Here is a 27,540-nt window from a genome sequence, read left to right on the forward strand (position 1 = left end):
ATGGATAACCTGATTTATGAGGAGAGGCTAGCTAATTTTGATTTGTTTACATTAGAAAAGAGGCATCTAAGAGGGGATATGATAACTATATACAAATATATTGGAGATAATACAAGAAACTTTGAAAATAACTATTCATCCCAAAGGCAGTACAAAGGACACAGGGCATCCCTTAAGGTTGGAGGAAAAGAGATTTCACCAGCAACAAAGGAAAGGGCAGTAGAAAAGGTTGAATTCATTATCCATGGAGACTGTGATGGCAGATACAATAGATATATTTAAAAAAAAAAAAAGGTTGGACATTTTTTAGAAAGGAAAGGTATACAGGGAGATAACAAATAAGTAAACATGGGAAGAATGTTGATCCAGGAAGTAATCTGATTGCCAATATTTTGAGTCAGGAAGGAATTTATTTGCAAGGTGCAAGGGAGGGAGGGGGAAGAGAGTGATGTGAGGTGAAAGGTGGGGGGGAGAGTCATGTCACGTGCAAAGGGGGGGGGAGTGATGTGACGTGCAAGGGGGGGAAGTTAAGTGACACTGATGTGAGGTGCAAGGGGGGGAGAGTGATGTGAGGTTCAAGGGGGGGGGAGAGTTATGCGACGTGCAAGGGGGTGGAGACTGATGTGGGGGCAGGGAGGGGAGACTGCAGCTGTGAAAGAGGGGGAGGGAGAGAAGGAGCTGTGGAGAGGGTGGGGGTACGGAGCTGTGAAGGGGAACGAAGTTGTGAACGTGGGGGCCAGCCAGATGTGAAGGGGGGTATATCAGCTAGTGTGTATATATATATATATATATATATATATATATATATATATATATATATATATATATATATATATATATAAATACGCACTAGCTAAAGTACCCGGCATCACACGGGTTGCAGTAATATTGGAGTCTTGACTGGAGTTATATTTTCCATTGCAGACTTGAAACTGACTCGATCGATATTGGCGCTCTCTTTAACCCGATCAATATTTCAGGCTGCACCCCGAACCCTCAGTCACTGAGACTCCCACCCCAAATTATAGTGACATCCACTGACACTCCCTCAGTGAGCTTTCCCTTCAGTGATACTCACACCCCACCAGTGACCTCTCTCTTACACCCACACCTCTCACACTTCCCCTCTCATCCTCTCCCTCCCCATTTGTTTCTCACGCCCCCTCGCTCCCACTTTTCTTCCCCATTTCTCACTCCCCCTCCCCTCTCCCCCCTCTCTGTCTTACCCCACCTCTCCCCCTCTTCACTTACACCCTCACCTCTCCTCCCTCCCTCTCTTACCCCCCCCCCCCAATCCCGCGGCCTACACTCTCCCCCTAAGGAATGTCCGGAAGGTTTCCAGTTTAGTGCGGTGACCAATCACAAAACTCCCTGCAAATCAAAAGCCAATCAGCGCCCTCACGCTGAGAAACCGACCAATCAGTGGCCTTGCATAGAAGGAACAACCAATCAGAGGCAGAGCAGTTAACAGGACAACCCCCTGCCCCCCAACATCTCCAAATAAAAAATATCCCCTAAGTGCACTGGACACCCCTAGGGTCCCCTGAGTAGGCACGCAAAGCTTCAGGTGTATAGGTGTCACTGTTTTGGAGCTGCGGCTCTGACAGACAGACACAGGCTGTCATTTTTCATCATATCATATATTTCTCGCTCAATCTCCATGAAAATGTTCACAAATATAGGTCTGTTGTGTAGATTAACACTATATAGGAAGCACAATGTCGACTATCAACTGATTTAAACTAAATTGATGTCCCTGTATTATGTCAACAAGTACCAGATACACTGCGGGAAATATGAGTTTTTCCTTTGTATCTTGTAAACATGTTAAACTGTTGTAATCTAATCTGAAACACTAAAATTACTATAGAATTTCAGTTCAAAGTGTCCTCCTTCGGCTGAAACGCGCCCAAAGACGAGAATGCCACGGTCTGATTGCATAATCGATGATGCGTTTTTCTAGCTGCCCCCACTCGTGAAAGTCACACCATATCTTCAGTACTCTTAGCGATCATCCCTTATCAGGAAACATTTTATGTCAATGAAAACGAGAGGTAACTCAATGTATTACTTCCTGGTAAAACATTTTATAAATAAATAAAATACATGTTTTCGACCGTTATTCTTGCTCTGTCTCAAACACTTTATAACGTGCTTATCTTTTTCGCTAAACACCATTTTGTAAATACGCACTTGATGAGGTCATCACGCCATCATTAGTTCAAGAAAATATTTATTAGATAATCAGATATGTTTTGCATGTACTCTACTGTGACAAACCTATAATTTCTCACATTTTAATTCAAATGTTGTGATTTTGCTGCAAGATATGACAAAAACTAAACGTGTCCTGTTTTTTCTGAATGCAGTGTGTATATATATATATTTTATATATATATATATATATATATATATATATATATATATATATATATATATACAGAAGAAACACACAGCGCAAATCTAAACAGTTGTACCTAAGGATAATGATATTCTCACCACTATAAAAAGCCAATAAAATGGGAGGGGGGGTACGTACCCTGGTTCACCTCTAACCCTACACACTGCAGCTGTTTAGGTCTGCGGCTCCACACTTGCCGCTTGGAAGATCTGGAGAAGAATGACCTAAGCGCAAGTGAGATAAGGAATAGAGAAAACACAAAAAAGAATCATAGGGCAGTATATCTATATAGAGTGGATAATAGGCTGGTAAGATATGCGCTTACACTGATTAGATAAATATAAGCCTGTAATCCTCTCAGGGACTCACGAACGTAGCTTGTGGATGGCTTATCTGTAAACTGCTGGGACTTCAGGAACTGCTCCTTGTTGGCAATCTGCTGCTGCTGCTGTTTCAGGTGCTCTTCATCTTAGGCACTCGTATCTCGCTGTGGAAGAATCTCACAAGGGGGGGGGGGAGGAGGGAGGGGGAAAAAAAACGGAAGGGGACAAAATATGTGTAAAATCGTTTTTAATCTAAAAATGGAGACTAGTTAAAATCTAGGTAATCAACTCACACTTTGTGAGGAGAATATAGGCAGTAGAGAGTGTTTTGCGAGTCTCTCACACTCGTGTGGAAATGCCGGTTACCAGTCCTCTCTGCAGTGTCTCTGAGTTCCGCACCACGTGATCGGCCGTGGCGTGTGACGCTGCATGTGACGCGGTCCAGCTCTCGCGATGTTTCCTGTCTGTCAGTGCAGGGATTCAATTCCGGAGCTCCAAACGAAAATCATGCAGAGGCTTCTCGGCGTCTCTCTCCTCACTGCTGATGAACAGATTAGCAGCCCCTGACGAAGCCCGCTGGGAGAAACGCGTAGGGCCAGCTTGTTCATCAGCAGTGAGGAGAGAGACGCCGAGAAGCCTCTGCATGATTTTCGTTTGGAGCTCCGGAATTGAATCCCTGCACTGACAGACAGGAAACATCGCGAGAGCTGGACCGCGTCACATGCAGCGTCACACGCCACGGCCGATCACGTGGTGCGGAACTCAGAGACACTGCAGAGAGGACTGGTAACCGGCATTTCCACACGAGTGTGAGAGACTCGCAAAACACTCTCTACTGCCTATATTCTCCTCACAAAGTGTGAGTTGATTACCTAGATTTTAACTAGTCTCCATTTTTAGATTAAAAACGATTTTACACATATTTTGTCCCCTTCCGTTTTTTTTTTCCCCTCCCTCCTCCCCCCCCCTTGTGAGATTCTTCCACAGCGAGATACGAGTGCCTAAGATGAAGAGCACCTGAAACAGCAGCAGCAGATTTCCAACAAGGAGCAGTTCCTGAAGTCCCAGCAGTTTACAGATAAGCCATCCACAAGCTACGTTCGTGAGTCCCTGAGAGGATTACAGGCTTATATTTATCTAATCAGTGTAAGCGCATATCTTACCAGCCTATTATCCACTCTATATAGATATACTGCCCTATGATTCTTTTTTGTGTTTTCTCTATTCCTTATCTCACTTGCGCTTAGGTCATTCTTCTCCATATATATATATATATATACATATATACACACACACATGTTGAACTTTTGGAGCTGATCCAAACTATGTTTAGCACCGGAGATACTTACCAGTTAAATTGCCGTGTTTCTACACTCATTAGGGAATTAAAAATGGCCGACAAATCTTGCGCTTCCTGCAGGCCAATGAGGAGAATACCGGTAATTAAACCTGTAAGTATCTCTGATTTGTGCTTAGAGGGTGATATTTCTTCCAGTGGAAACTTTGATCACTTTAATTGATTCATGGGGGTCCCAAGAGCGTAAAAAATAACCGAGGTTCATCTTGGGTGAACCTGCCCTAGTCAAGACAAACATAAGTAAAATAGGGAGGATTGCTGCTTTGTGTAGCTCTAGAATAATTGAGTCCCCCCATATATAGCTGCACTGCCTGCACCCCGAGACCCCCGGCTTCTAAAACCGCGAAAGGTTTGTTTTGTTGTTTTAGCTGTGAAAGAAGCAAGGAGAGATATGGAAGGGCACAATAATGGCGGGATATATCAAAAGCGAGAGGCGGGGTGTCTCGCCCAGTCTGGTCGGTAACTGCTAGTCGTGGCAATGGCAGTTACTGCAAGAATGGGCGAGACACCCCCAGAACGCGCTTTAATCAATCCCGGCCAATGTTGCAGTTATTATGTGAACTCTTTTTAAAGCAAATAACCTAGCTGGTATGTGGCCTAGATACCCCGAAACCAGCAGGCCCGAGACTCCCTCATATTCCCTTCTTGGCCACTGATAACAGACCTCACCATCCATACAACTGTTTCACCCCCTACAGCTTAGGATAAGGAACTGCCTTTTTACAAGTTATTTCTTCCAAATCCCTTATTGTCTCGTTAGTTTATTACTGTGGGAATGTTTCACATTGTATTCCCTTATTTTGGTAAGAACGTTTATTTGGTATTGTGTTGAATGTTTTTAGGGGGTGAATTTTATTGGTGTGTTGCCTCCAAGGTACCCACCCTGTCTTAGAAAATTGTCCAGAGTAAATTGTCGTCCTATTGCCAATTTTCCTACCTGTTGTGACACCTGAGACTCCATTAGACCCTTCATTATATTTCCTATAGGATACCTTTTGTATACATCACACGCACTTTTGGGATCCCATTAACCAGAACCTGATTCATGGACAGGCAAACAAGGCACCTGCTAGGGCCCAATGGGGTGGAAAGGGGGACAAAATACATTAGGCAAGAAGATGAGCCTGTCAATTTCTCTATGTCCCTTCTGTATGCATGTGTGTGAGTATCTCTGTGCGCTCCTCTGTGAGTTCCTGTCTTTCTCTGTGCATTTCCATGGTAAGAGTAAGGTGTAATGGGGGCCCAAACTGCTGCTTTGTGTAAGGCCAAGTGCTGCATAACTTAATCTGGCTCTGCCTGGAAGGCCCTTGTCGTTCTCTTGAGACACTGTCTTCCGCTCACCTTTTGCACTATCACTAGAACTGTTGAACAGAAATGAGTCCGGCCTGCTTTTGAGTGAGTCCAGACATTTTAGGAGGCTACACAGTTCTCTTTCTTTCTGTCCTCGCTCTCAGTCTGACAACGTACACTGGGATTTGGAGGTAAACTCTGGATCACCTCGTATAGTGTGAAGATGCTGAAGGAGATCTGTTCATAGGGCGACCTGAGACCGTTCTCATACAGACACCCAAATGCAATGACTGGCGGGGACCCCAATCCCCGAACCTCACCAGGTGGCAGCTCCAGGTATGCCAGGTCCGAATAGGCACTGGGCCCTTCATAGATAACCCAGGGGCCTGTCCAGCTGTCTGCATCCCTGGGGAAGGGGCTGAGGTAGACTCCCAGGTTTACACGGGATGTGGCACTGGTGGGATGGGAGTACAGAACCCAGGTGGGAGTTTGGAAACCGAGGTCGGTTTTACAAACTGCAGCTGGCTGCCTTTGGAGATCTTCCAACCCTGCCAGGGTTGACGGATCATAAAGAGTGAACCCATCACAGCTGCCCTCCCATGCACCCTCCATACACAGCATCTGCTTGTGAAGGATCGTATTTCTGGGGTCACGCTCCATTTTAGACTGGTGTTGATGCAAGTTGTCCCTGGACAGATTGAATTGCTCTTGAATTTGCAATCTCTTATTGCATTGGCGTAGTATTTCTAATGCTTTAGGCACGACCTCAGGGTGCTTGGGTTGACCTGGAAGGAGAGTTTTGTCACAAAGCCTTGAGAGTGAGCCCAGAGGGGCTGGAAAACCAATGACACTTCCGTGACATCCATTAGGCGTCTCCACCAACCTCTCTACCAACTGCCCTGGCTGAAAAAAGGCCCCATCATCAGAGCTTACAGCTTGCACCCTGAATCCCAAGGGGCTACGTGCATTGCAGTACAGGACGTTGGTGCCATCTTCCTCATCCACAGACACCAACTGGCACTCCACCGTCTCCAGGTTTGGAATTAGCTCTCCAAACGTCCAGCTCTGGCCGTGGTTGTCACTACGGAAGGTGAAAGCTCGAGGGGTAGTCCTGCAGAACTTCCCAAAGCAATCCCTGCAGTCAATGTGGTACGTGTAGGCAGGGACCAACAGACGCCCGTATTTCAGCTGGATGCCGTGACCTGGACCCAAGGCAAATGTAGCCCAATCTGGGAGAGAGAGAGAGGTTCACCAATAAGAATTGTGCTTCCATGATGAGTTATGTTATCAATCCTAAACCCTTCACTGTCATATATATATATATATATATATATATATATATATACATACACACACACACACACACACACACACACACACACACACACACACACACACACACACACACACACACACACACACACACACACACACACACACACACAACAGAAATAGCCATGTTAGTCGTTTGTTAACCTCTATTGCTGACCTGAGGAAGAGAGAACTCTCGAAAGCTTGTCCTGTGACTTAAATTGTTAGCTCAAATAAAAAAGGTATCACCTAATACTGAAGAACTCATTTATTCTGCACGATAGATAGAGACAAAGAGAGAGAACGAGAGAGAGAGAACGAGAGAGAGAATGAGAGAGAGAGAGAGAACGAGAGAGAGAGAACGAGACAGAGAGAACGAGAACGAGAGAGAGGATGAGGGAACGAGAACGAGAGAGAACAAGAGAACGAGAGAGCGCGAACGAGAGAGATAGAGAGAGAACGAACACTATTGCCCTGGAAAATGCCCTGTTTGTACACAAGGGAAAAATGTACCAGGCGCAAAAACGCAATTCACATCTCTAATATAAAAATATGTGTAAAAGTGTGCTAATATATAGGTGAAAAAACAGGTAAATAAGTAAATAGTCCACTTACATGAGGTAAGTGAAAAAGCAGGCCAGGTCAACTCCTGATCTGCAGAAAATTCTGTATACCTATATACTTTCACAATGGAAAGATAATAGGAAAAAAATAAAAAAAATAAAACTCAATAGTGTAAGAGAGGAAATACTCAAATTGTATTGGAATGAAAAGATGCAACTCACAAATGAAACAATGTTGTTTCCTTATAATGCCCTTGGTATTATAACCTCAGAGTGACCACAAGGTATGCCCCTTCCCGTTTCTCTGTACTGTCCTGCTTGCCACAAGTAATATTCCGATCAGGTTCTGTCTGGAGCAGCTTGGCTGGAAGATCCTCTCCCTTCTCTCTGTGGAGAGACGCCAGTAGCTCTGATACCAGCTGGCTGCTGCCAACGTTAGCTGGGTGGAGAAATCCTCTTACTTGCCTCTGTGAGAAGACGCCGGGAGCTCCGATCTAAGCTTGCCTGATGTGACTCGCTAGTGACGGAACCTCTCGTCTGGGACACGGATGCCACCGCGCTTTTAGGTTGGAGGCAGGGAGAAGCAGGACGTACTGGGGGGATGTCGTGGGACACAAAGCAATCCTACGCATTTCGCACTGATAGCGAGCTTCCTCAGCGATTATGGGATTGTTAGAGAATTCAGATTTAATTTATCACATTGGGATCATTGCAAAGCATTGATATTATTAATAAATTCCAATTTCTGTTTTTGCTTATTGATAAAACATAACATACAATAAACTTTAATCAATTCAAAACAATTAAAATGAATGAAAAACTGTTTAAGAACATATATTTTATAAAAACATATATTTAGGCATGTGTAACAAGGCAAAATGACCACAAGATGGTGGTAGAGATCAGGAGTACAATATTTCAACATTGTTTCATTTGTGAGTTGCATTTTTTTCATTCCAATACAATTTGAGTATTTACACTATTGTTTTCTTTCTTTTTCCCTATTATCTTTCCATGTGAAAGTATATAGGTATACAGAATTTTCTGCAGATCAGGAGTTGACCTGGCCTGCTTTTTCACTTACCTCATGTAAGTGGACTATTTACTTATGTACCTGTTTTTTCACCTATGTATTAGCACACGTTTACACATATTTTCATATTAGCGATGTGAATTGCGTTTTTGCGCCTGGTACATTTTTCTCTTCGCTTCTCCCTAGAGAAGTGGAAACCTTGTCTTTTCTGGGAGCTGTGTCGCCTTTACTTTTAAACATATTTGTATTATTTATTCACTCACTTATTTAGTGATTCATTTGCGCTTCGTCCCCCCAAAGTCACTTTATCTTGTACACAAAGCACTGGTATAATTAGACAATGCTTTGACTGTCTCCTGGTTAATATTTGGTTATTTAGAATGAAAGGTGTAAAAAATAAAAAAATAAAGAATGCTGAATATTTTTAATTTCTTACTGTTTTTTCACATTTTTTTTGAGCAGAGCGAATTACTGCATATAAAGCTTAAACTTGGCTGAAGTTGACATTGGACTGAGGGTTAATGATTTACATCTGTCGTAATGCCAGAGCCAGATTCTCTGTAACCACTGCACAAATTCATACACACATACAAACATACACGGATACACATGCAGACACAAAATGCACAGTGAAATACAGTGTATGTGTATATATATACACATATATATATACATAGATAGATAGATAGATAGATAGATAGATAGATAGATAGATAGATAGATAGATAGATAGATAGATAGATAGATAGATAGATAGATAGGTATATACACATACACTGTATTTCACTGTGCATTTTATATATATATATATATATATATATATATACACATATATGCACATATATGCACACACACACAGTTCAGGAAAAAAGGGACCTTTAGTTTTTTCATCATACAGTATCATATTTCTCGCTCAATCCCCATGAAAATGTGCAGAATTGCAGATCTCTTATGTAGATTAACACTATGTACGGTGCACAATGTAGACAACCAACTGATGTTAACTAAATTGGTGTCACTGTATTATGTCAACAGGTACCAGATACGCTGCGGAAGGTTCATGTTCATTAAATGAGAAATAGGCGTTTTTCCTTCGTAGCTCATAAAAGTGTTAAACTGCTGTAATCTAATCTGAAACACTAACATTGTTATATAGAGTTTGAGGTCAAAGTATGTTTCAAAGTGTGTGTTCAAAACATCCTCCTGGTGAAACGCGCTGCCAAAGGCAAGAACTCCACGTTCTAGTTGCTTAATCGATAACACGTTGATGCAGCTGCTCCCACTCCTGAATGATACGTTGTTTTACAAACTCGTTTTTTTGAGTCCTCTTCCTCGTTTATCAGGAAATATTTTATGTAACAATTTTGGCCCCTAATTCTTGCTCTGTCACAAGTACTTTATAACGTGCTTATCTTGTACGCTAAATACCATTTTGTAACTGTGCACTTGATGAGGTCATCACGCCGTCACCCATTCCAAAGAATTTTTATTAGATTATCAAATAATTCTTAAATGTAATAATCTACAGTGACAGACCTATGAATTTTCATGAAAATGTTGAGATTTTTCTGCAAGAGATGACAAAAAATAAAAAGGGTCGGGGTTTTTCTGAACACAGTGAGTATGTATATATACACACACAGGCACACATCCTGATACATTGTAATGTTGACATACATACAGACAGATATACCCAATGCACACATATTAACACCCTGGTTCTCTGACAGGGTCTCTTCCCTATCTAAAGACATGGATGGAAAATCCTCTTGTTAGCTACTGAGTCCAGCAGAGAGCTGGTTAACCTGCAGCCTGGAGTAGTTAATTAGTCTCATTAGCAGACTTTAAAAACCCTGCAGTAGTGACGGCTGGAGCTCTCTGATCCAGGCATACACTGGTCCGCTATAGAGAGCAGGCTGCAGTGAAGTGCTCTCTGGCCCAGGAAGACCCTGTGCAAGGACTTTCAGACCCTCACCCCAGCAGAAGGTAACTGACCTCCGCCCGGTTTTGTAATTTATTGATGGTAAGGGGCTTAGTCCCCCAACCCCTAGACAGGAGTTATGCTGTTAGCTAGCGATCCAGATAGGAGTTAGGTCTGTTTTCCTTTATCCCTGTTTTGCTGATCCCAAACTGTTTATGTTTTGAAGGTGCCGGCTAATAAAAGCATATTTTGAGTTGCCATTTTAAACACCTCTGCACACGTCTACAGGTACATATACAGACACACTATACACGCAATAACAACCTGATACATATACAGATACACTGATTCAAACCTAGGAACACAGAGATACCCAGACATATACAAACAAAGACACTAATACACATACAGTTACAGCGATGCACACACAGCACAAACACGTAAATACTGATATACACACACCCAGACAACACACAAACATTTATCCGAGAACATTGAATTCCAGCATATGAGCTACCTAAGTTCATCTGTCTGACGATCACTGCTTCATAATTACTTTCAAACAACTAGCGTAAATGGAACAATTAACGTGGGGCTTTGATGGCTGATAGTTCGGTCACCAAAATACATTAGTTAATGATGGCAAACACCCTCCAAAGCAAGTGCATGTGCTTAGAGTTGACACAAACCGATCTCAGCACGGCGATGCCTCTCACCTTTCAGCGTCTCCCCGATGACCTTCTGGGTCAGGTCAGTGACCTCACTCCAGCTCCTTCCTTGGTCTGCGCTTCTCACGTAGCACAGCCGCGCCGCGTTGCGCCCAGTGACGATCTGGTAAGATTCCGTGGTCCTGCCCAGGACCGCGATGAAGAAGAGGAAAAGCTGTCCCGTGAAGTCATCGTAGATCGGGCAAGGGTTCATGGAACGGTGGCCAGGAAGGTGAGCCCTCTCCAAAGCACGCATATCCTCCCACTACCAGGAATACAGAGTTCCCTCCAAGGGTCAGTCTCGGAAAAGAAGGTCATTCCCTCCCGGTGAAATAATGGCAGTAGTATAATTTCCAGGGGAAATGTTGGTGGTTGAAACATTTGTATACCAATCAAAGTGCTTTATAATAATATCTCTAAATGTTTAAATGTCTACACCAGTGGTTCTCAACCTTTTTTTGGTTATGGAACCCTATGATTATATTGTGAAATTTGGCATGGTAAATTCTTCTGTATTTGGTACAATTTTCAAATGACCTGAAAATTGCAGGAACCCCTCTAGTGAAGCCTGTGGAACTGAAGGATTCCTGTTAGAAAAACACTGGTGTACACAGTAACCAAACGCTTCGGAGTATTTCTACAATTGTCTCAAAATCTCTTTAGAAATAAGACGGTTTGCAATCTGTTGTACATGAAGAGAGGATTGTTCACCCAGAGTCTCTCTTTGAGGTTGTTTGACTAATGATGGCAGCAGGAATTTGTTTAAAGACATTAGAAATTAACAATAATGAACAGAAAACCCTGTTATATACGGGAGACAGAGAAAATCGAAACTTGTTAGGCAGGAATTAATTCTAAGAAAGTCAATTACATTGAAATGTACGTTGTTTAAAATATGTGGTTTTTTTCTTTGCCTCCTACATGGGACTGAGCCAATAAATTACTCAAAATTATCAGCTTCCCATGAAAATATTCCATCACCCTTAAAATACAAATGTCCCCTATTTGCCGCCTTTGTGAATAATAATACGTTTTTACTTTCTTCAGGTCAGTGTCAATCTGATCGTATTTAGTAAATGCTGCCCTTCCCCTTTATCTTTGTAACCAATACTGGCAGCACAACTCGTTTTCACAAAACAGTGAAAGGAAAACAAATTGTCCGGATCAACAATTCCCATGAACTGTATTTATTACAGTTTTACTACAGTCTTATTGCAAAATAGGTTATGTAAACATCATAAAAACTTCCAGCTCCTTTAGTTATTATGGAGAAATTCAAAGCTTGAAACAAATACAATAAATATATATATATATACAGTGCTTGACAAATTACCCAAAAATCTACTCGCCAAACCAAAAAATCTACTCGCCACCTAGCCCCGCCCCCAGCCCCTCCCCTAGCTCCACCCCCACCCCCTCCCCTAGCTCCGCCCCCAGCCCCACTTAAAAAAATTTAACGTTAATTCCTAGTAAAACATTCTTTTTTGACATAAGTTTATTTATTGTATTACATTTATACTTTACTACAATTAGTCCTTGTTACGTGTGTGTGTGTGTGTGTGTGTGTGTGTGTGTGTGTGTGTGTGTGTGTGTGTGTGTGTGTGTGTGTGTGTATGTGTGTGACTATTTTCCTGCACCCATTAACCAGTGGCTGGACGCCCCCTCTTCACAATATCTAAAGCAGCAATCCCGCCTGGGATCTTACCTGATCCGCAGTCCCTCAATGTCCAGGTACCCTCATACCCGCAATGTTATATGTGACTGGGTGGAATTACTGACTGGGTGACTGGGTGGAATTACTGACTGGGTGACTGGGTGGAATTACTGACTGGGTGACTGGGTGGGGGTGGAATTACTGACTGGGTGACTGGGTGGGGTGGAATTACTGACTGAGTGACTGGGTGGGGGTGGGATTACTGACTGGGTGAGATTACTGACTGGGTGGGATTACTGACTGGGTGAGATTACTGACTGGGTGACTGGGTGGGATTACTGACTGGGTGAGATTACTGACTGGGTGACTGGGTGGGATTACTGACTGGGTGTGATTACTGACTGGGTGAGATTACTGACTGGGTAACTGGGTGGGATTACTGACTGGTGAGATTACTGACTGGGTGGGATTACAGACTGGGTGAGATTACTGACTGGGTGAGATTACTGACTGGGTGGGATTACTGACTGGGTGGGATTACTGACTGGGTGACTGGGTGGGATTACTGACTGGGTGAGATTACTGACTGGGTGACTGGGTGACTGGGTGGGATTACTGACTGGGTGACTGGATGACTGGGTGGGGGGTGGGATGACTGACTGTGTGACTGGTGGGGGGTGGAATTACTGACTGTGTGACTGGTGGGATTACTGACTGGGTGACTGTGGGGGGGTGGGATTACTGACTGGGTGACTGTGTGGGGGTGGGATTACTGACTGGTGGGATTACTGACTGGTGAGATTACTGACTGGGTGAGATTACTGACTGGGTGGGATTACTGACTGGGTGGGATTACTGACTGGGTGGGATTACTGACTGGGTGACTGGGTGGGATTACTGACTGGGTGAGATTACGGACTGGGTGACTGGGTGACTGGGTGGGATTACTGACTGGGTGACTGGATGGGGGGTGGGATGACTGACTGTGTGACTGGTGGGGGGTGGGATTACTGACTGTGTGACTGGTGGGATTACTGACTGGGTGACTGTGGGGGTGTGGGATTACTGACTGGGTGACTGTGTGGGGGTGGGATTACTGACTGGGTGACTGGGTGGGATTACTGACTGGGTGACTGGGTGGGGTGACTGACTGGAGGGGTTACCTCTGGTGTCCTGCACACACATGTTCTCTCTCCCCCATATATACACACACACACACACACACACACTCTCAGTCTCTTTCCCCCATACACATACACACACACTCTCTCTCAATCTCTCTCTCACATACACATACACACACACACACACACACACACACACACTCTTTCTCAGTACCTCACAGTATGTCAGGAGCGCTGGAGGGGAGAAACACCCGGCTACTATCTCCAGACCCGCGCGGACAGCGGGAGAGCACCGGAGGGGGGGGGGCGGTATCTCCAGACCCACGCGGACAGCGGGAGAGCACCGGAGGGGGGGGGCGGTATCTCCAGACCCGCGCGGACAGCGGGAGAGCACCGGAGGGGGGGAGCAGGAGAGCACCGGAGGGGGGGGGCGGTATCTCCAGACCCGCGCGGACAGCGGGAGAGCACCGGAGGGGGGGCGGTATCTCCAGACCCGCGCGGACAGCGGGAGAGCACCGGAGGGGGGGGGGCGGTATTTCCAGACCCGCGCGGACAGCGGGAGAGCACCGGAGGGGGGGGCGGTATCTCCAGACCCGCGCGGACAGCGGGAGAGCACCGGAGGGGGGGAGCGGGAGAGCACCGGAGGGGGGGGGGGCGGTATCTCCAGACCCGCGCGGACAGCGGGAGAGTGCCGGAGGGGGGGGGGCGGTATCTCCCGATCCGCGCGGACAGCGGGAGAGTGCCGGAGGGGGGGGGGGGGCGGTATCTCCCGACCCGCGCAGACAGAGAGAGCACCAGGGACCGGGGGCAGGATGTATCAGTGTATATATAAATATTTTAAAGTGCATTAAATTCCCCCACCTCAAGTATCTGTTCAAAATCCTCCATGACCGGATCAGTGCAGGTCTTGTAAATTACAGGAGCTGGCACAATTATACAGAAGGATATATAGAGGAGGAGGAGCAGCAGCAGATACACGCGCACACCACCTCCCCCCCATCATTACTTACCCGTGAAGAAGGAAGGGTGGTTTGAAGTCCTGGCAACTCCATCCCGCTCACAGCCAATCAGCTATCAGCTAAAGGGATTTTTTTTATTTTTTTTCGAGCAGGGGATTTTTTTTTTTTTTTTGAGCAGGGGATTTTATTTTGCAGAGTAGTGGAAAAGTTACTGGCCACGAGCCAATATCCGATCGCAGCTGGCGAGTTGGCGACCGGGTTTGTCGAGCACTGTATATATATATATATATATATATATATTCACCTGTATTTAACAAATCACTTAGATAGTAAGCTCCTCAGAGCAGAGCCTCTCTTAGCCTTGTGTCATTTACTTGCTACTCTCATCCCCATTGTTAGTACTTTATGTTGTACACTGTTGGCGCTATATAAATACCATCATACACACATACATGTCACTAGTTTACTTTGGTCCTGCTGAGTATTTCCTCTCTAGTTATTTTGGGGCACTTTGTGCTGGGGTGCATACAGAGAGATGGGCCTGGGACAAGAGCACAACGAGCAGCCTCCACTGGCGCAGTATGTAAATCCATTTATTAAACAGAAAAGGTAAACATTCTGCACTCGCAACGTGTGCTTAAATAATAAGCAGATCTGGCAATCCAGCAGGGCAAGGGCTTCCCCTCCGGTCCTCCGCTGTTAAGCTCTGGTGATGCTTCCGCTGGCACCTCTTTCTCGGTGTCCTTGATGGCTGGAGCTTGATGGCATCACTGGGGGGACAGTGACACCTGTGTGCGCTGACCAAGGCCTGAATCCTCCTACAACCTTTTCGCAAAGCGACAGCTTGGCTTCCTCAGGGAAAGGACTGAGGCAGAGACCAGCTGGGGACTGAATTTAAATACCCCACTACTGCCACCATGTGTTGAAAATTAACCAATAGAGAGCCATAAAGGCTCTGGCTTTATCATCTATTGCTAGTTTGCTAGAAATGATCAAACTGTCAAAAAGGACCATATCACGGCATATATGCAAGTGTGCAGGCACAAATACACCTATATTTGAATAACAATTGAAGTAATTTATGCATGAAGAAGAATAAATGGATAAATAAAATGTGAAAATAGAAAAAATAAGGATGGACAAAAAGTAGATTCTAAGACACGTGGATGGGAATATACACAATAACACTTGTGTCAAAATGATGATTAATAAAGCATCATTATTGCTACTAGAGATTTATATATAACCTTCCAATAAAATGAATACAAATGATATTGAATGCACATGCAATATTAATCCTCAGATCTTCGCCTTGACAGAGAGGGACATACAGTATACATGGCAAACTCTGTAGAAAAGATGTGGATTGCAATGGCTATATTGACGTTAAAAGCAGCCACCACCCCAAATGGATTAAGAATATCCCGTTTGGCAAGTTTCACCGTTAACGCAGAAATTGCATTAATGATAAACTTCCTTAGAGAAGCTAAATCCCGAAAAAATAGATTCTCGGTGAAATTGTTAATGAAGCGTTCACAAGAGCAGCAACGCTGAAAAGAAGCAATCTTTTAGTTAAGAAACACAGAAAGCAGAAGCGAACAAAGAAACAAAAGGTCTTGAAGGAGAATGGCCATCTGTGTAGCCAACACATAAATCTTGCAGTAGAGAGAAAATATGACAGTAATCCTCATGAGTAGTACAAAAGCTGCTTACAGCATCTTGGTGAAAAGATGTCAAATGGTTTATTCCTGACAGTGGCAGAAACCAGCAACGTTTCAAGTCTTAACTGGACCTTTCATCAAGTACAAGTGACATATAAACACATTTAAATAGGCCAGCATTGATGTTAAAATCTGATCCACAGGAAGTACAATGGAAAACATCATAACCGTAATAAAATACAGACAACTGTTTCATTTGTAAAGAGCAGGCACATAATGCAAAAATACAACTGTTGTGTTTAAACGGTAATAATATTGTAAAACAGTATAGCCAACTTGAGTTTGTGTTAATGAAGTCCCCACGGTACGATCCGGAAACTAGAAGCGTCATCCGTGAAACGCACGTTGGAATGCAGGCAGAGGACAATCAGAAGATGTAACGTGCTGCAGTGCATAGAACGACCTTCACAGCCGTGCAACGCACCGGTAGGGAGGTGTGACACGCACGCTGTCATTGACTAAACCCTATCAGGTCCCACAGAGGGAGATCTGCCCTGCAGCACAAAACACCGGATCGTCCCGCTGGGACGATACAGGAAAATGCACCATCTTACATCTTCTGATTTGGCCTCTGCCTGCATTCACTACTTATTTGGGGATGACTGTCATGTTTTCTTTGTCCTTATATCTCATCACTACTATGACATCTGAGTTGGAGTACATCTTTGCCTGTATACAGAAGATTCCACACATTCCAGTTACCTGTTGTTGCCCATACACTACTGCAATCCTGTGAGTAGGCTGCACACACGAGCCAAGAAATCCAGAGATTTAACTCACATTGAACTTTATTGTCTGCACTTAGATTGTTTTTCTTGTTGTTGCTTTTCTTGTTGTTGCTTTTCTTCTATATGCTCCCCCTGGGTTGTGAGAATACATGTTTTCTGTATATTGCAAGATAAGAAACACAGGAATAATTTAAAAAGAGATATCGAGAACAAGAACAATATTACCCTGTTCATTACGACTTACAATGAAAGAGCAAGAAAAACAAAGAAGGTTCTTAAAAAAACATTGGCGCTTTTTAAAACTGTTGCAAACCCAGGATGTTGGATGCAGGATGGATCTCAGTAGCCGGTACAGCAGGTGAGGAGTGAAGGTAAGAACAGGGTCACTGGTTCCAGGGCAGGTGGTCGAAGTAGCATTATCAGGGTCACAGGCAGAGGTCAGAGGCAGGCAGCGAAGAGGCGTCATTGAGGTCACTAGCAGAGGTCAGAGACAGGAACAGGACTGGAATGCAGGAATAGGGCTGGGATGCAGGAACAGGGCTGGAATTCAGGAACAGGGCTGGGATGCAGGAACAGAGCTGGGATGCATGAACAAGACTGGAACAATCCAAACTATAGACAAGGACCATTTAATCACTAATTACTAGATCCAACCCAAACAAGATACAGGGCAACAAGGGACAGGCACAAATCACTCAACGGCAACTTGCAAGGAAGTCGTGTAAGGAAACTTATAATGACACAGAAGACAGGTGCAGAGAGGATACTAATAGAAACAAGAGGAAACAGCAGAAGGGGATCCCAGTCAGGGCAGGAGTTGCAGCAATCCAGGTGGATGTGTAGGGGAACTGCAGACCAGAACATGTCAGGATGAACCAGACAAAATTCTCCCCTGTCAAGAGCTCTGCCGAATGATCCTCCAGGCTTAGCAGGGTGTGCTTTGCAGAAAGCAATTTTCATGTGGATCAGCCTTAATACAGGTAACAGACTTGAAAGCATCATAAGAAAACTCAGACTACATCACAGGTATCATTAACGCAGAGGAAAATACTTGCTGCTTCGTAGATTCTAGTTCCTGATGAGAATCTAAATACTTGGACGTGCAAAGTGGTAGCAAGGCTGGGGATCCCGGCACAGGTTGTATAAGCCGATTGGAAGGTCGAAAGATGGATATGAATTTCTTCGTAGGAGCGTCATAGCAAGACACTGGAAGCACAGAGGGTTGGTCAGAACCATTACGCAAAAGTTCCAAAGGAGCAAGTCCACTACTCAGATCAGCATGCAAAAGTTCATGAGGATGCTCTGCCACAGATGAAGTCCGGTTAAAAGACAGAATAGGCAGTGATCGAGGGTGTCCAATGGAAGGCTCAGATACTATTCTCTTATCAAGGTTTAGTTCAATTACACATAGCCATTTATCTTAGTGACAGACGAAGTGGCGAGATAGTTCTCTGCTGTTGGATTGGCTGTCAATAGGAGGCCAGTAGCTTGGGACAGTTAAGTGTCAGGATGCCTCACAGATTACAGGAAAACTTGTTCTTGAAATGAGAGTCTTGGTCTTAGGAACAGAAATGGGTACATCAGGCTATGCACAGGAATCAGTGAGGGAATTATCCTCATTAACCCAGCAGTGGACTTCTCACTCAAACTCCTCTTCCACTGGTTTGATTTTTCCAGGCATTACGCCGTTACCTCTTCCTTGTTGCTGGCATGACCACCTGCGTCTGGCTCAGCATCATTGATTTCCAGCAGCTTAACTTGGCTGAGCTATTACCAGCTCTGACTGTACCCTGTGGCATCTCTTTTTTGCAGTTGGCAGACTTGTAGTCTTTGGTCTCTCTTTCTCGATGCATTCATTTATTCACACGAAAGCACCACATAATAACCAGTGACACCTTTCTCATCGTGCAATATCAGATACGTCTCTGTCTCATTCTAGTCACAGACTGAATCTTGATAGCGGCGTCTTTCACAACAAGAAATCTGTTTCAAACCATGTGGGGACAGTAGAATGACTGGATTTGTACTGCACTTCTCAGTCGTAACTTAGTTCTTCTCTTTAGCCTTCAGTGGAAAGCAGACTATAGCACTGAGACAGCATTGCAAAGGCACCTACAGGAACGCACAGCTTGCTTGATTATGACGCAGGATCTGTATCCAGACTGAATCACACAAGTCACTTTCTTCATTTTCCTGCCGCGTCTTTATTGCTGAAACTTTCTAACATTTAACTAGATTACAATAACACATTGCGCAAATGTTTATACTTCATCCTTTGTCATTGCATTCTCCAGATCGACTGAAGAATGCAGGCTGATTTATTCCGGCTATAAAGCTGACAAGCTTTCATCCCTCTGTGGGCAGCCTGTATGACGACAGTTGTGGAACGTTTGCGCAGATGACTTTCTCTCTTCTACATCTTTCCTTGGATCTGTAGTATCTCTGAAGTTTGAAGATGCTTCTCTTCTTTCTTTCAGTCTGCTCATAACTGAGAAAGTTCTAACTGGAAACATAGCGATTTGCCTCTTTCCTGTTACTTGACTTTTCTTATTCCAATAGTTTCTTCTCCTCTTCTATTTCATGGAGTTTCTTATTTCCTTCCCTGACCTGGTTATTCAAAGCTGGATGTACTCCTTACAGATTACTTTACTCTCTCTTTATAGTCTCTGAATCCCTCCAGACCTTTTCTTAGGTATCCTTCCATGTACACGCCTGTGTTGTGAAAGCGAACCTCCTAACAGATTTCCAGTCCTGTGGAAAAACTGAACCTCTTTCCGAGAGAATTGCAGCTCTGTTCTGAGACAGTAAATCTTTTGAGAAACTTCCAGCTCAGTGCTAACTTGATCAATGAGGCTCAGATTCTTGGCAACATCGGTGTTTGACCTCTCCCAGTCTTCTGACATATCCTCCAAGCGGGTCTCCAACTGGTGCCTTTCTTTCTCCAAACAATACACACTTAGCAATTGCTGCAGACAGACACTTCTCTAGCTCAGCCTTGGCTTCTTGGTCTTTATCCAATTGTCCCCAGAGGCAAACAATCTCATCCCATGCAGATCGAAGGCATCTGTAGCTGGGTTCAAGGCTTCAACTTTTCTTTTGCTCAACCTTTTCCATTGTCACCACTCCCGGGACGATTCTGCTAGTCGCTCTAGGCTGCAGCATATCTCGGCTCTTTTCTGACACATGCTTTCCTGATGTTGCAAGGTCATCTTTAATTCTTTCTGCAACCTCCACAGTAAGCCGAGAACCTCTTTCTTCTTTTTCATCTTCTTTACCTTGGTAAGCTCTGAAGTATCAGTGGTACTGTGCTCACACTTATTGCTCAAAACTTCTGTATGTCTCCCGTACCCATCATGTGTACACTCAGAAATGGGTATCTCTGGTTTTGCACAGGACTCAGTGAGAGACAAACTTCTTTTAAAGTGGGAGCCATAGAATCAGAATTAGGGGAATCAAACACCCCAGGAAAACCAGTGAAAAGTGAATGTGTCTAAAGCAGGAACCTTGGCATAAGTTATAGAGCTATCAAGTACAGCAGGGAAACCAGAGAAAAAAGAACTTGCTTTCAAAGCTGAGGCTTTAGAATCAGTAATAGGAATCTCACACATTGTGGGGGAATCACATAGTACAGGCAGTCCTCGTTTTACAACGCTTCGCTTTACAACGAATGGCTTATCCAACGCTATGCAATGCATACCTATGTTCATTTTTACAACGCCAAAATGGCTTATCCAACGCTCTTACGACGCTTTGCAACGTTGTGTATGTGTGTATATATTTACACATTCACATAAACAACGTTGCAAAGCGTCGTTAGAGCGTATATATATAATATTATACTATATAATATTATATTATAATATATAATATATTATTTATTATGTTATATTATATATATAATACAGTATATACACTATATAATTTATGTGTGTGCTGCATATCTTATTGGCTGCATAAAATATTTGGTGTATTTTAGTGTTAAAAATGCCTTCAGGAACAGAACCTTTCATTTAAACAGTGTTCCTATGGGAAAACGTGTTTCGCTTTACAACGTTTTGCTTTACAACGCCATTTTGAGTAACGCATTGTGTCGGATAACCGAGGACTGCCTGTACAGGAAAATAATGGGAAGCAGTCTTGTCTTTTAAATGGGAACCTGTGAGTCAGCAGTGGTCGCACCGGGTACTGCAGAGTAAATCAGGGAAATATAAGCATTCTCTGAAGAAGAGTCACTAGAACCAGCAGTGGTTATACCAATATATCTGTTATACCAAGCACTGCAGAGTAGTCAGGGAAAGGCAAGCTTGTTTTTGACGTGGAAGTCTGAAAAATGTCAGAGGTTATACCAGGTTCTGCAGAGAAATCAGGGACAGGCAAACTTGTCTCTGAAGAGAGTCTTAGCACCTGCAGTGGTTAAATCAGGCACTGCACAGGATTCAAGTAAAAGTGCGCTGGTGCATTCTCATTTGTATTATTTTTATTACAATTTAAATTTTTACTATATATAACACATTTCCCTGTTTTTTATATCTGAAAAAAAATATATATTTTTTAAATCCATACGATAAGAACTAATTTAATGTTTTTACATCTCATCTATATTTCACCTGAATGGTCTTACTGTGCCATCATTTACTTTTCAACTTGGGTGTCTTCATTAATCATGAAACATCAATATTACAAATGTACAGTATCACATTCTTGCTCATAATTCTATTGGAAGGTCATATATAAGTCTTTATTAGAAATAATTATGCTTTCATTATTACTCATCATTTTGACACGTGTTATGTATATTTCTATCCACTTTTCTCAGAATCTACCTTTTGTCCACTCTTATTTTTAATTCATTTCTTCTTCCTCTTCCATCAATGACTTAATTTATTTTTCCAATATATGTGTATTTATGCCTGCACACTTCCATATATGTTCCTTTTTTCCCCTTCTTTTTTTACAGTTTGATCATATCTAGCAAACAAGCAGCAGATGGTAAAGCCAAAGCTTTTATGGCTCACTATTGATTCATTTTCAACACATGATGGCAGTAGTTGGTATTTAAATTCAGCCCCCAGTTGCTCTCTGCATCAGTCCTTCTCCTTAAGTAAGCGGTCACCTTGCAAAACGCGCAGGCAGATTCAGGAATTTGTGAACACCCATAACAGTCTCGCTCCCCCCAGTGACGTTATCCTGCTCTCGACATCAGACTGCAACTCTGTACCAGGACCCTCGGGACACAGAGAAAGAGGTGCTAGCGGACACCTCCCTGGAGTTTAACTCTGGAGGATTGAAGGGGAAGCCCTCGGACTGTTAGGTTGCCAAATCTGCTTATTATTTAAGCACACCTCATGGTGCATCACTGTGTACCTTTTCTGTTTAATAAAATGCTTTCATACTACACCACTGGAGACTTCTCTTTGTGCTCTTTTTCCAGACCCATCTCTCAACTGTTGGTGCCAGGATCACCCCCGACCCCATCAAGAGTAGCGTAAGCCACCACGTGTTTATAAGAACACATATCCAATGGAGGACTTTTTAACTCATGCCAATACTACAATTCATAGTACTCACTTCTTGCATTACATTTTTACTAGGCTTTTACTCATTTTATTCAGTGTTGTTTTTATTATTGTTAGCATCATTGATATGTACATTTATTGTCCTATTGCTTCATTATTACTATATCTCATTTAATTGTTTGATTTCACCACTGTTGAATCATCATTTTCATGTATCATTGCCATTCTTCCCACTAATTGTTTTTTTTAATTATATCCTCATCTATCCCCCTCTTTGGGGACTCCTAGTTCTATAAGGAGTTAATTGCCTTAAGGGGTTAACTGTGTGGGCTCATTTAGGTTACGTCCTTCCGTGCCCCACAATGTGATGTATGATAAAGATGTAAGGGTATATATAGCAAATCCTTATATTTTAGAAGCAGGTTGCTCTGAGTTCTGACTGGGATCTTCACTGTGAGTCCTGTAAATAGATTTGTGTGTGTATAGTCATGTGTATCAAGATATGTCCTGTCACCATTTGTAATAGAATCAGAGCAGGGTGTAATTTCTCTCCAGAAGGACTAGGAGAGACTGGACACATGGGCAGGTAAATGGCAGATGAGGTATAATACAGATAAATGTGAGGTTATGCATTTGGGAAACAAGAATAAACAAGCAACTTACAAATGAAATGGGGATAAATTGGGGGAATCCTTGATGGAGAAGGATTTAGAAGTGCTTGTAGACAGCAGGCTTAGCAATAGTGGTCAATGTCATGCAGTAGCTGCAAAGGCAAAGATCTTATCTTGCATTAAACAGGCAATGGAGGGAAGGGAAGTAAACATAATTATGCCCCTTTATAAAGCATTGGTAAGACCACACCTTGAATATGGAGTACAATTTTGGGCACCAGTCCTTAGAAAAGACATTATGGAACCAGAGAGAATGCAGAGAAGAGCCACCAAATTAATAAAAGGGATATGCTATATACCATACTATACAAACAATATACAAATATATTCGGTGACAATCCAAGGAGCTTTCAAAAGAGCTATTCATCCCAAGGGCAGTACAAACAACACCGGGTCATACATTAAAGCTCCAGTTCAAGCTGCCGTTTAAAATATATATATATTTTTTTTCCCCATTGAATATGTGCATCAATACAATCTGCACACTGATAAGTGATTAGCTAAGCTGCAGATCGATCAGTTCTCCTGTAATCGATCACTTGCTCCGGTTTATTTAATTCAGTTCTTGCACAGCATTCTGGGCAATGTAGTCCTGCAATATGAGTGACTGAGCAGTTACTAGATACAATTGGTGCACTGCTAGAGAGAGGGTGGGGCTCAAGAGCCAGAGCCTATCAGAAGGGGAAGGGGGCTGTCACTTTGGAAAAGCTTCGTACATTAGAAACATTAAAAATGTCTTTAAAACATTTTTTTTAAATGCTACAGGTATCTTCTAATAGTACTGATTTTTTTTTTTTTTTAAAAACACACGTGTAGGTTATTGCTTGAACTGCTGCTTTAAGGTTGGAGGAAAGGAGATTTCATCAGCAACAAAGGAAAGGGTTATTAACAGTAAGGGCAGTTAAAATGTGGAATTCATTACCCATGGAGACTGTGATGGCAGATACAACAGATTTGTAAAAAAAAAAAAGATTGGACCTCTTTTTAGAAAGGATACAGGGATATACCAAATAAGTAAACATGGGAAGAATGTTGATCCAGGAGTAATCTGATTGCCAATATTTGCAGTCAGGAAGGAATTTATTTTTTCCCCTTATGAGATATTATTGGATCATATTTCACTGGGGGATTTTTGTTTGCCTTCCTCTGCATCAATTTATGGTAAGTACGGATATAGGATAAAGTATCTGTCATCTAAATTTAGCATAGGTTGAACTTGATGGACGTATGTGTTTTTTCAACCTCATCTACTAAGTTACATAGTTACAATGTACACTTAAGCTAGCGTCAGTGGTTTTTTTACTGACACGTGACCGGCAGCGGGCACTGGCCCCCTGACTCACCAGATCCGGGACAGTAGTCCAAGCTGTCCCCCCCTGTTGGCGACCTTGATCATGCTATGAGAACAAAAAGGGTGAGGAACTTTTCAAATATTAATCCAGGCTGCACCCTAATAAGAACTTTTATCTGGAAGTTTTTATGTCAGGTAATAACTCAGTGTGTTTAATATATCAATAAAGGACTAAATATCAATAATCCAGTTAACTCATCCCAAATAAGGACACCATGATTTCCCTCTGTGTGCTATCATGTTCCGTGTTCTGTGTCTATCTGAAGTCCTACTGTCACCTCCTGCGATGTCATTTATAGCTCTGCCTGTGACTGGGACCATATGGTGACAGCAGGAGAGGAGTATTTGAAATGAGTGTCATTTTCTTTAGCAGTGATATGTCACGCAGGGAGATACCAAATAAGTAAACATGGGAAGGATGTTGACCCAGGGAGTAATCTGATTGCCAATATTTGGAGTCAGGAAGGAATTTATTTATGAGATATCATTGGATAATGTTTCACTGTTTTTTTTTTGTTTGCCTTCCTCTGGATCAATATACTATAGAAATATAGGATAAAGTATCTGTCGTCTAAAGTTAGCATGGGTTGAACTTGATGGACGTATGTGTTTTTTCAACCTCATCTACTATGTAACTATATAACTATATCGCCAGTGTTAGAAGTAGCTCTGCTGCTCAATCATTTAGTGACATAGTATCTTGTGGTCCTCTGAGGAGAGCCAAAAGTTCTGTGACATCACTTCGATGTCTATGACCGACACCTGGAACTTCCTCTGCCATAAATCTTAACACAAAGGCACCATGGAGACTTCCTGTTCTGCATGAATCACTTTAGACCAAATAACTGTTTCAAAAACAATAAACAGTGTCCCCCTGCACACTCCTTCCCTCAGCCTGTCCAACTGACCTCCACGTAGTTGCGATAGAAAGACCCCCGACGCAGCACCAGCAGGTCAGCATGGGCATCATCAGCGCTCAGCCTCTCTTCGGCGAACGCCAGCAGGGTGGCCCAGCGCGGGATGTAGAGCAGGGCCGGCACGCGGTAAGTCACTCCGCTTCTCTCCCTCTCATACAGCACGGTGCGGGCGGGAACATGACGGGACCCCATAATCAGCTAGGGGGGAGAATCCAGAGGCAATCAATAGGTGATGCTATGAACATATATTATATATATATACATATATACACACACACACACACACACATCATTTATATATATATATATATATATATATTTACACACACAAGCGTCCATACATCCAGACACGTATTTTAATATATCTAATTGTGTATATACATATTTTGAAATAAATATTTTATTATTATAAATATGTATAATATATTAAACTAGGTAGTTTCGGATGTTTATGAAATTGTATCCATAGTGTCATAACACTTGTGTGATTTCCCCTCCCTCCCCCCTAAAAGCATCAATCACCTAATTTACCTAATAATCCACTGTTGTTACTTCACTTTGGTCCTAGGCAAGATTGACCCTTATACAGTATTCACTTATTATCCTGCCTCCTCTTGCTGTGATACTGTAGCTCCCCGTGTTTCTGCTCATCTCTCCCCCTCCCATGTTGTACCTCTGGTCTCTGTGCTGCTCCTCTGTTCCTTGTGCTCCTGTCTCTCGTTCCATGCTGTCTATTTATCCATATGCTCTCTTTATTTCTCTCTCGGTCTCATTCTTTCTTCTTCCAGGGCTTTCTACCTACAAACCCCCCTAGATGTGCCACGTGTGCTGACACACAGAGGACATTACAAGTGACCCAGAAAATCCTCTGGAGTCAGCAGTCAATGGCTCTCACAGTGTCACAGATACAAAGATGTTATTGTTATCTGCTAGTTAGAATTGTCCCTTATCTCTGCTGCCTGTTGCAGTCAGTGGCTCTCACTTTTGCTCTCAAAGCAGCAGTTCAAGCAATATCCTACATGTGTGTTTTTTAAATAAATCAGTTCTGTGCTATGAGAAAATACATGTAGCATTAAAAAAAAATGTTTTAAAGATATTTTTAATGTTTCTAATGTAGTTAGCATTTCCAAAGTGACAGCCCTCTTCCCATTCTGATAGGTTCTGGCTCTTGAGGCCCGCCCTCTCTCTAGCAGTGCACCAATTGTATCTAGTAACTGCCCAGTCAATCATATTCTAGGAACTACATTTCCCATAATGCTGTGCAAGAACTGAATGAAATAACCCGGAGCAAGTGATTGATTACAGGAGAATGGATCAATCTGCAGCTTAGCTAATCACTTGTCAGTGTGCAGATTGTATTGATGCACATATTGAATGGGGAAAAAAAAATATATATATTTTAAACGGCAGCTTGAACTGGAGCTTTAATGTATGGCCCGGTGTTGTTTGTTCTGCCCTTGGGATAAACAGCTCTTTTGAAAGCTCCTTGTATTGTCACCGAATATATTTGTATATTGTTTGTATAGTATAGTATTTTTTTTTTTAAACGGCAGCTTGAACACATTACTTACTTTTCCTTCTCTTCTGAGACGTGTCGCCAATTAAATTAGCCCCAATGTTAAGGTTTAAAACCAGAGACATAACATAAAACACAGACAAAGTTCAGTGCACATCCAGAAAAACTTATACACGGTACAGTGCCTAAATATACATGTATAAATAACTAATAAATAAAATGGTCTTTTAGTTTACCAGGAAAAGCACTCCCACATTTAAATGGTTAAAAGCTCACTCCATGGCATCTCCCACTCTCAGGGGAACTTGCTTGCTTACAGTGTGATTGTGACAGATCTCTTACAGAGTGCTTTTCCTGGTAATGTACAGGTTAATAAAAGCTTCAATCAGACTTAGAACTTTTGCAACTAAGTTTTTCTGGATGTGCACTGAGCTTTGTCTGTGTTTTATGTTATGTCTCTGGTTTTAAATATATATT

The 27,540-nt window shown here is 42.8% G+C and overlaps 1 protein-coding gene across 2 annotated transcripts; it reads right to left on the reverse strand.

Annotated features, from left to right (window-relative positions):
- Nucleotides 1-2,985: 2,985 nt before the first annotated feature.
- Nucleotides 2,986-26,422, reverse strand: NEU4 (neuraminidase 4). 2 transcript variants are annotated; one of them, XM_075570245.1, is made up of 4 exons: nt 26,221-26,422; nt 25,539-25,745; nt 10,916-11,171; nt 2,986-6,600 (listed from the first exon to the last, which is right to left on the reverse strand). In XM_075570245.1, exons 2-4 carry the CDS (start codon nt 25,737-25,739, stop codon nt 5,492-5,494), a joined length of 1,566 nt encoding a protein of 521 aa, XP_075426360.1. In that variant the 5' UTR covers nt 25,740-25,745; nt 26,221-26,422; the 3' UTR covers nt 2,986-5,491. The 2 variants fall into 2 exon arrangements, with proteins under 2 accessions (XP_075426360.1, XP_075426361.1); XM_075570246.1 differs by lacking the exon at nt 26,221-26,422 and adding an exon at nt 26,079-26,208.
- Nucleotides 26,423-27,540: the final 1,118 nt, after the last annotated feature.

Source organism: Ascaphus truei, chromosome 14 (genome assembly GCF_040206685.1).
Source record: "Ascaphus truei isolate aAscTru1 chromosome 14, aAscTru1.hap1, whole genome shotgun sequence".
In the NCBI taxonomy this organism is placed as follows: domain Eukaryota; kingdom Metazoa; phylum Chordata; class Amphibia; order Anura; family Ascaphidae; genus Ascaphus; species Ascaphus truei.

What these genes read in the sequence shown, in the direction of transcription:
- NEU4 (XM_075570245.1), bottom strand. Translation starts at nt 25,739, where the DNA reads ATGGGGTCCCGTCATGTTCCCGCCCGCACCGTGCTGTATGAGAGGGAG. An exon ending in TCTATCGCAACTACGTGGAG is followed by an intron (nt 11,172 to 25,538) that starts GTCAGTTGGACA and finishes TATTCCTGGTAG; the next exon opens with TGGGAGGATATGCGTGCTTT. An exon ending in CATCGGGGAGACGCTGAAAG is followed by an intron (nt 6,601 to 10,915) that starts GTGAGAGGCATC and finishes TCTCTCTCCCAG; the next exon opens with ATTGGGCTACATTTGCCTTG.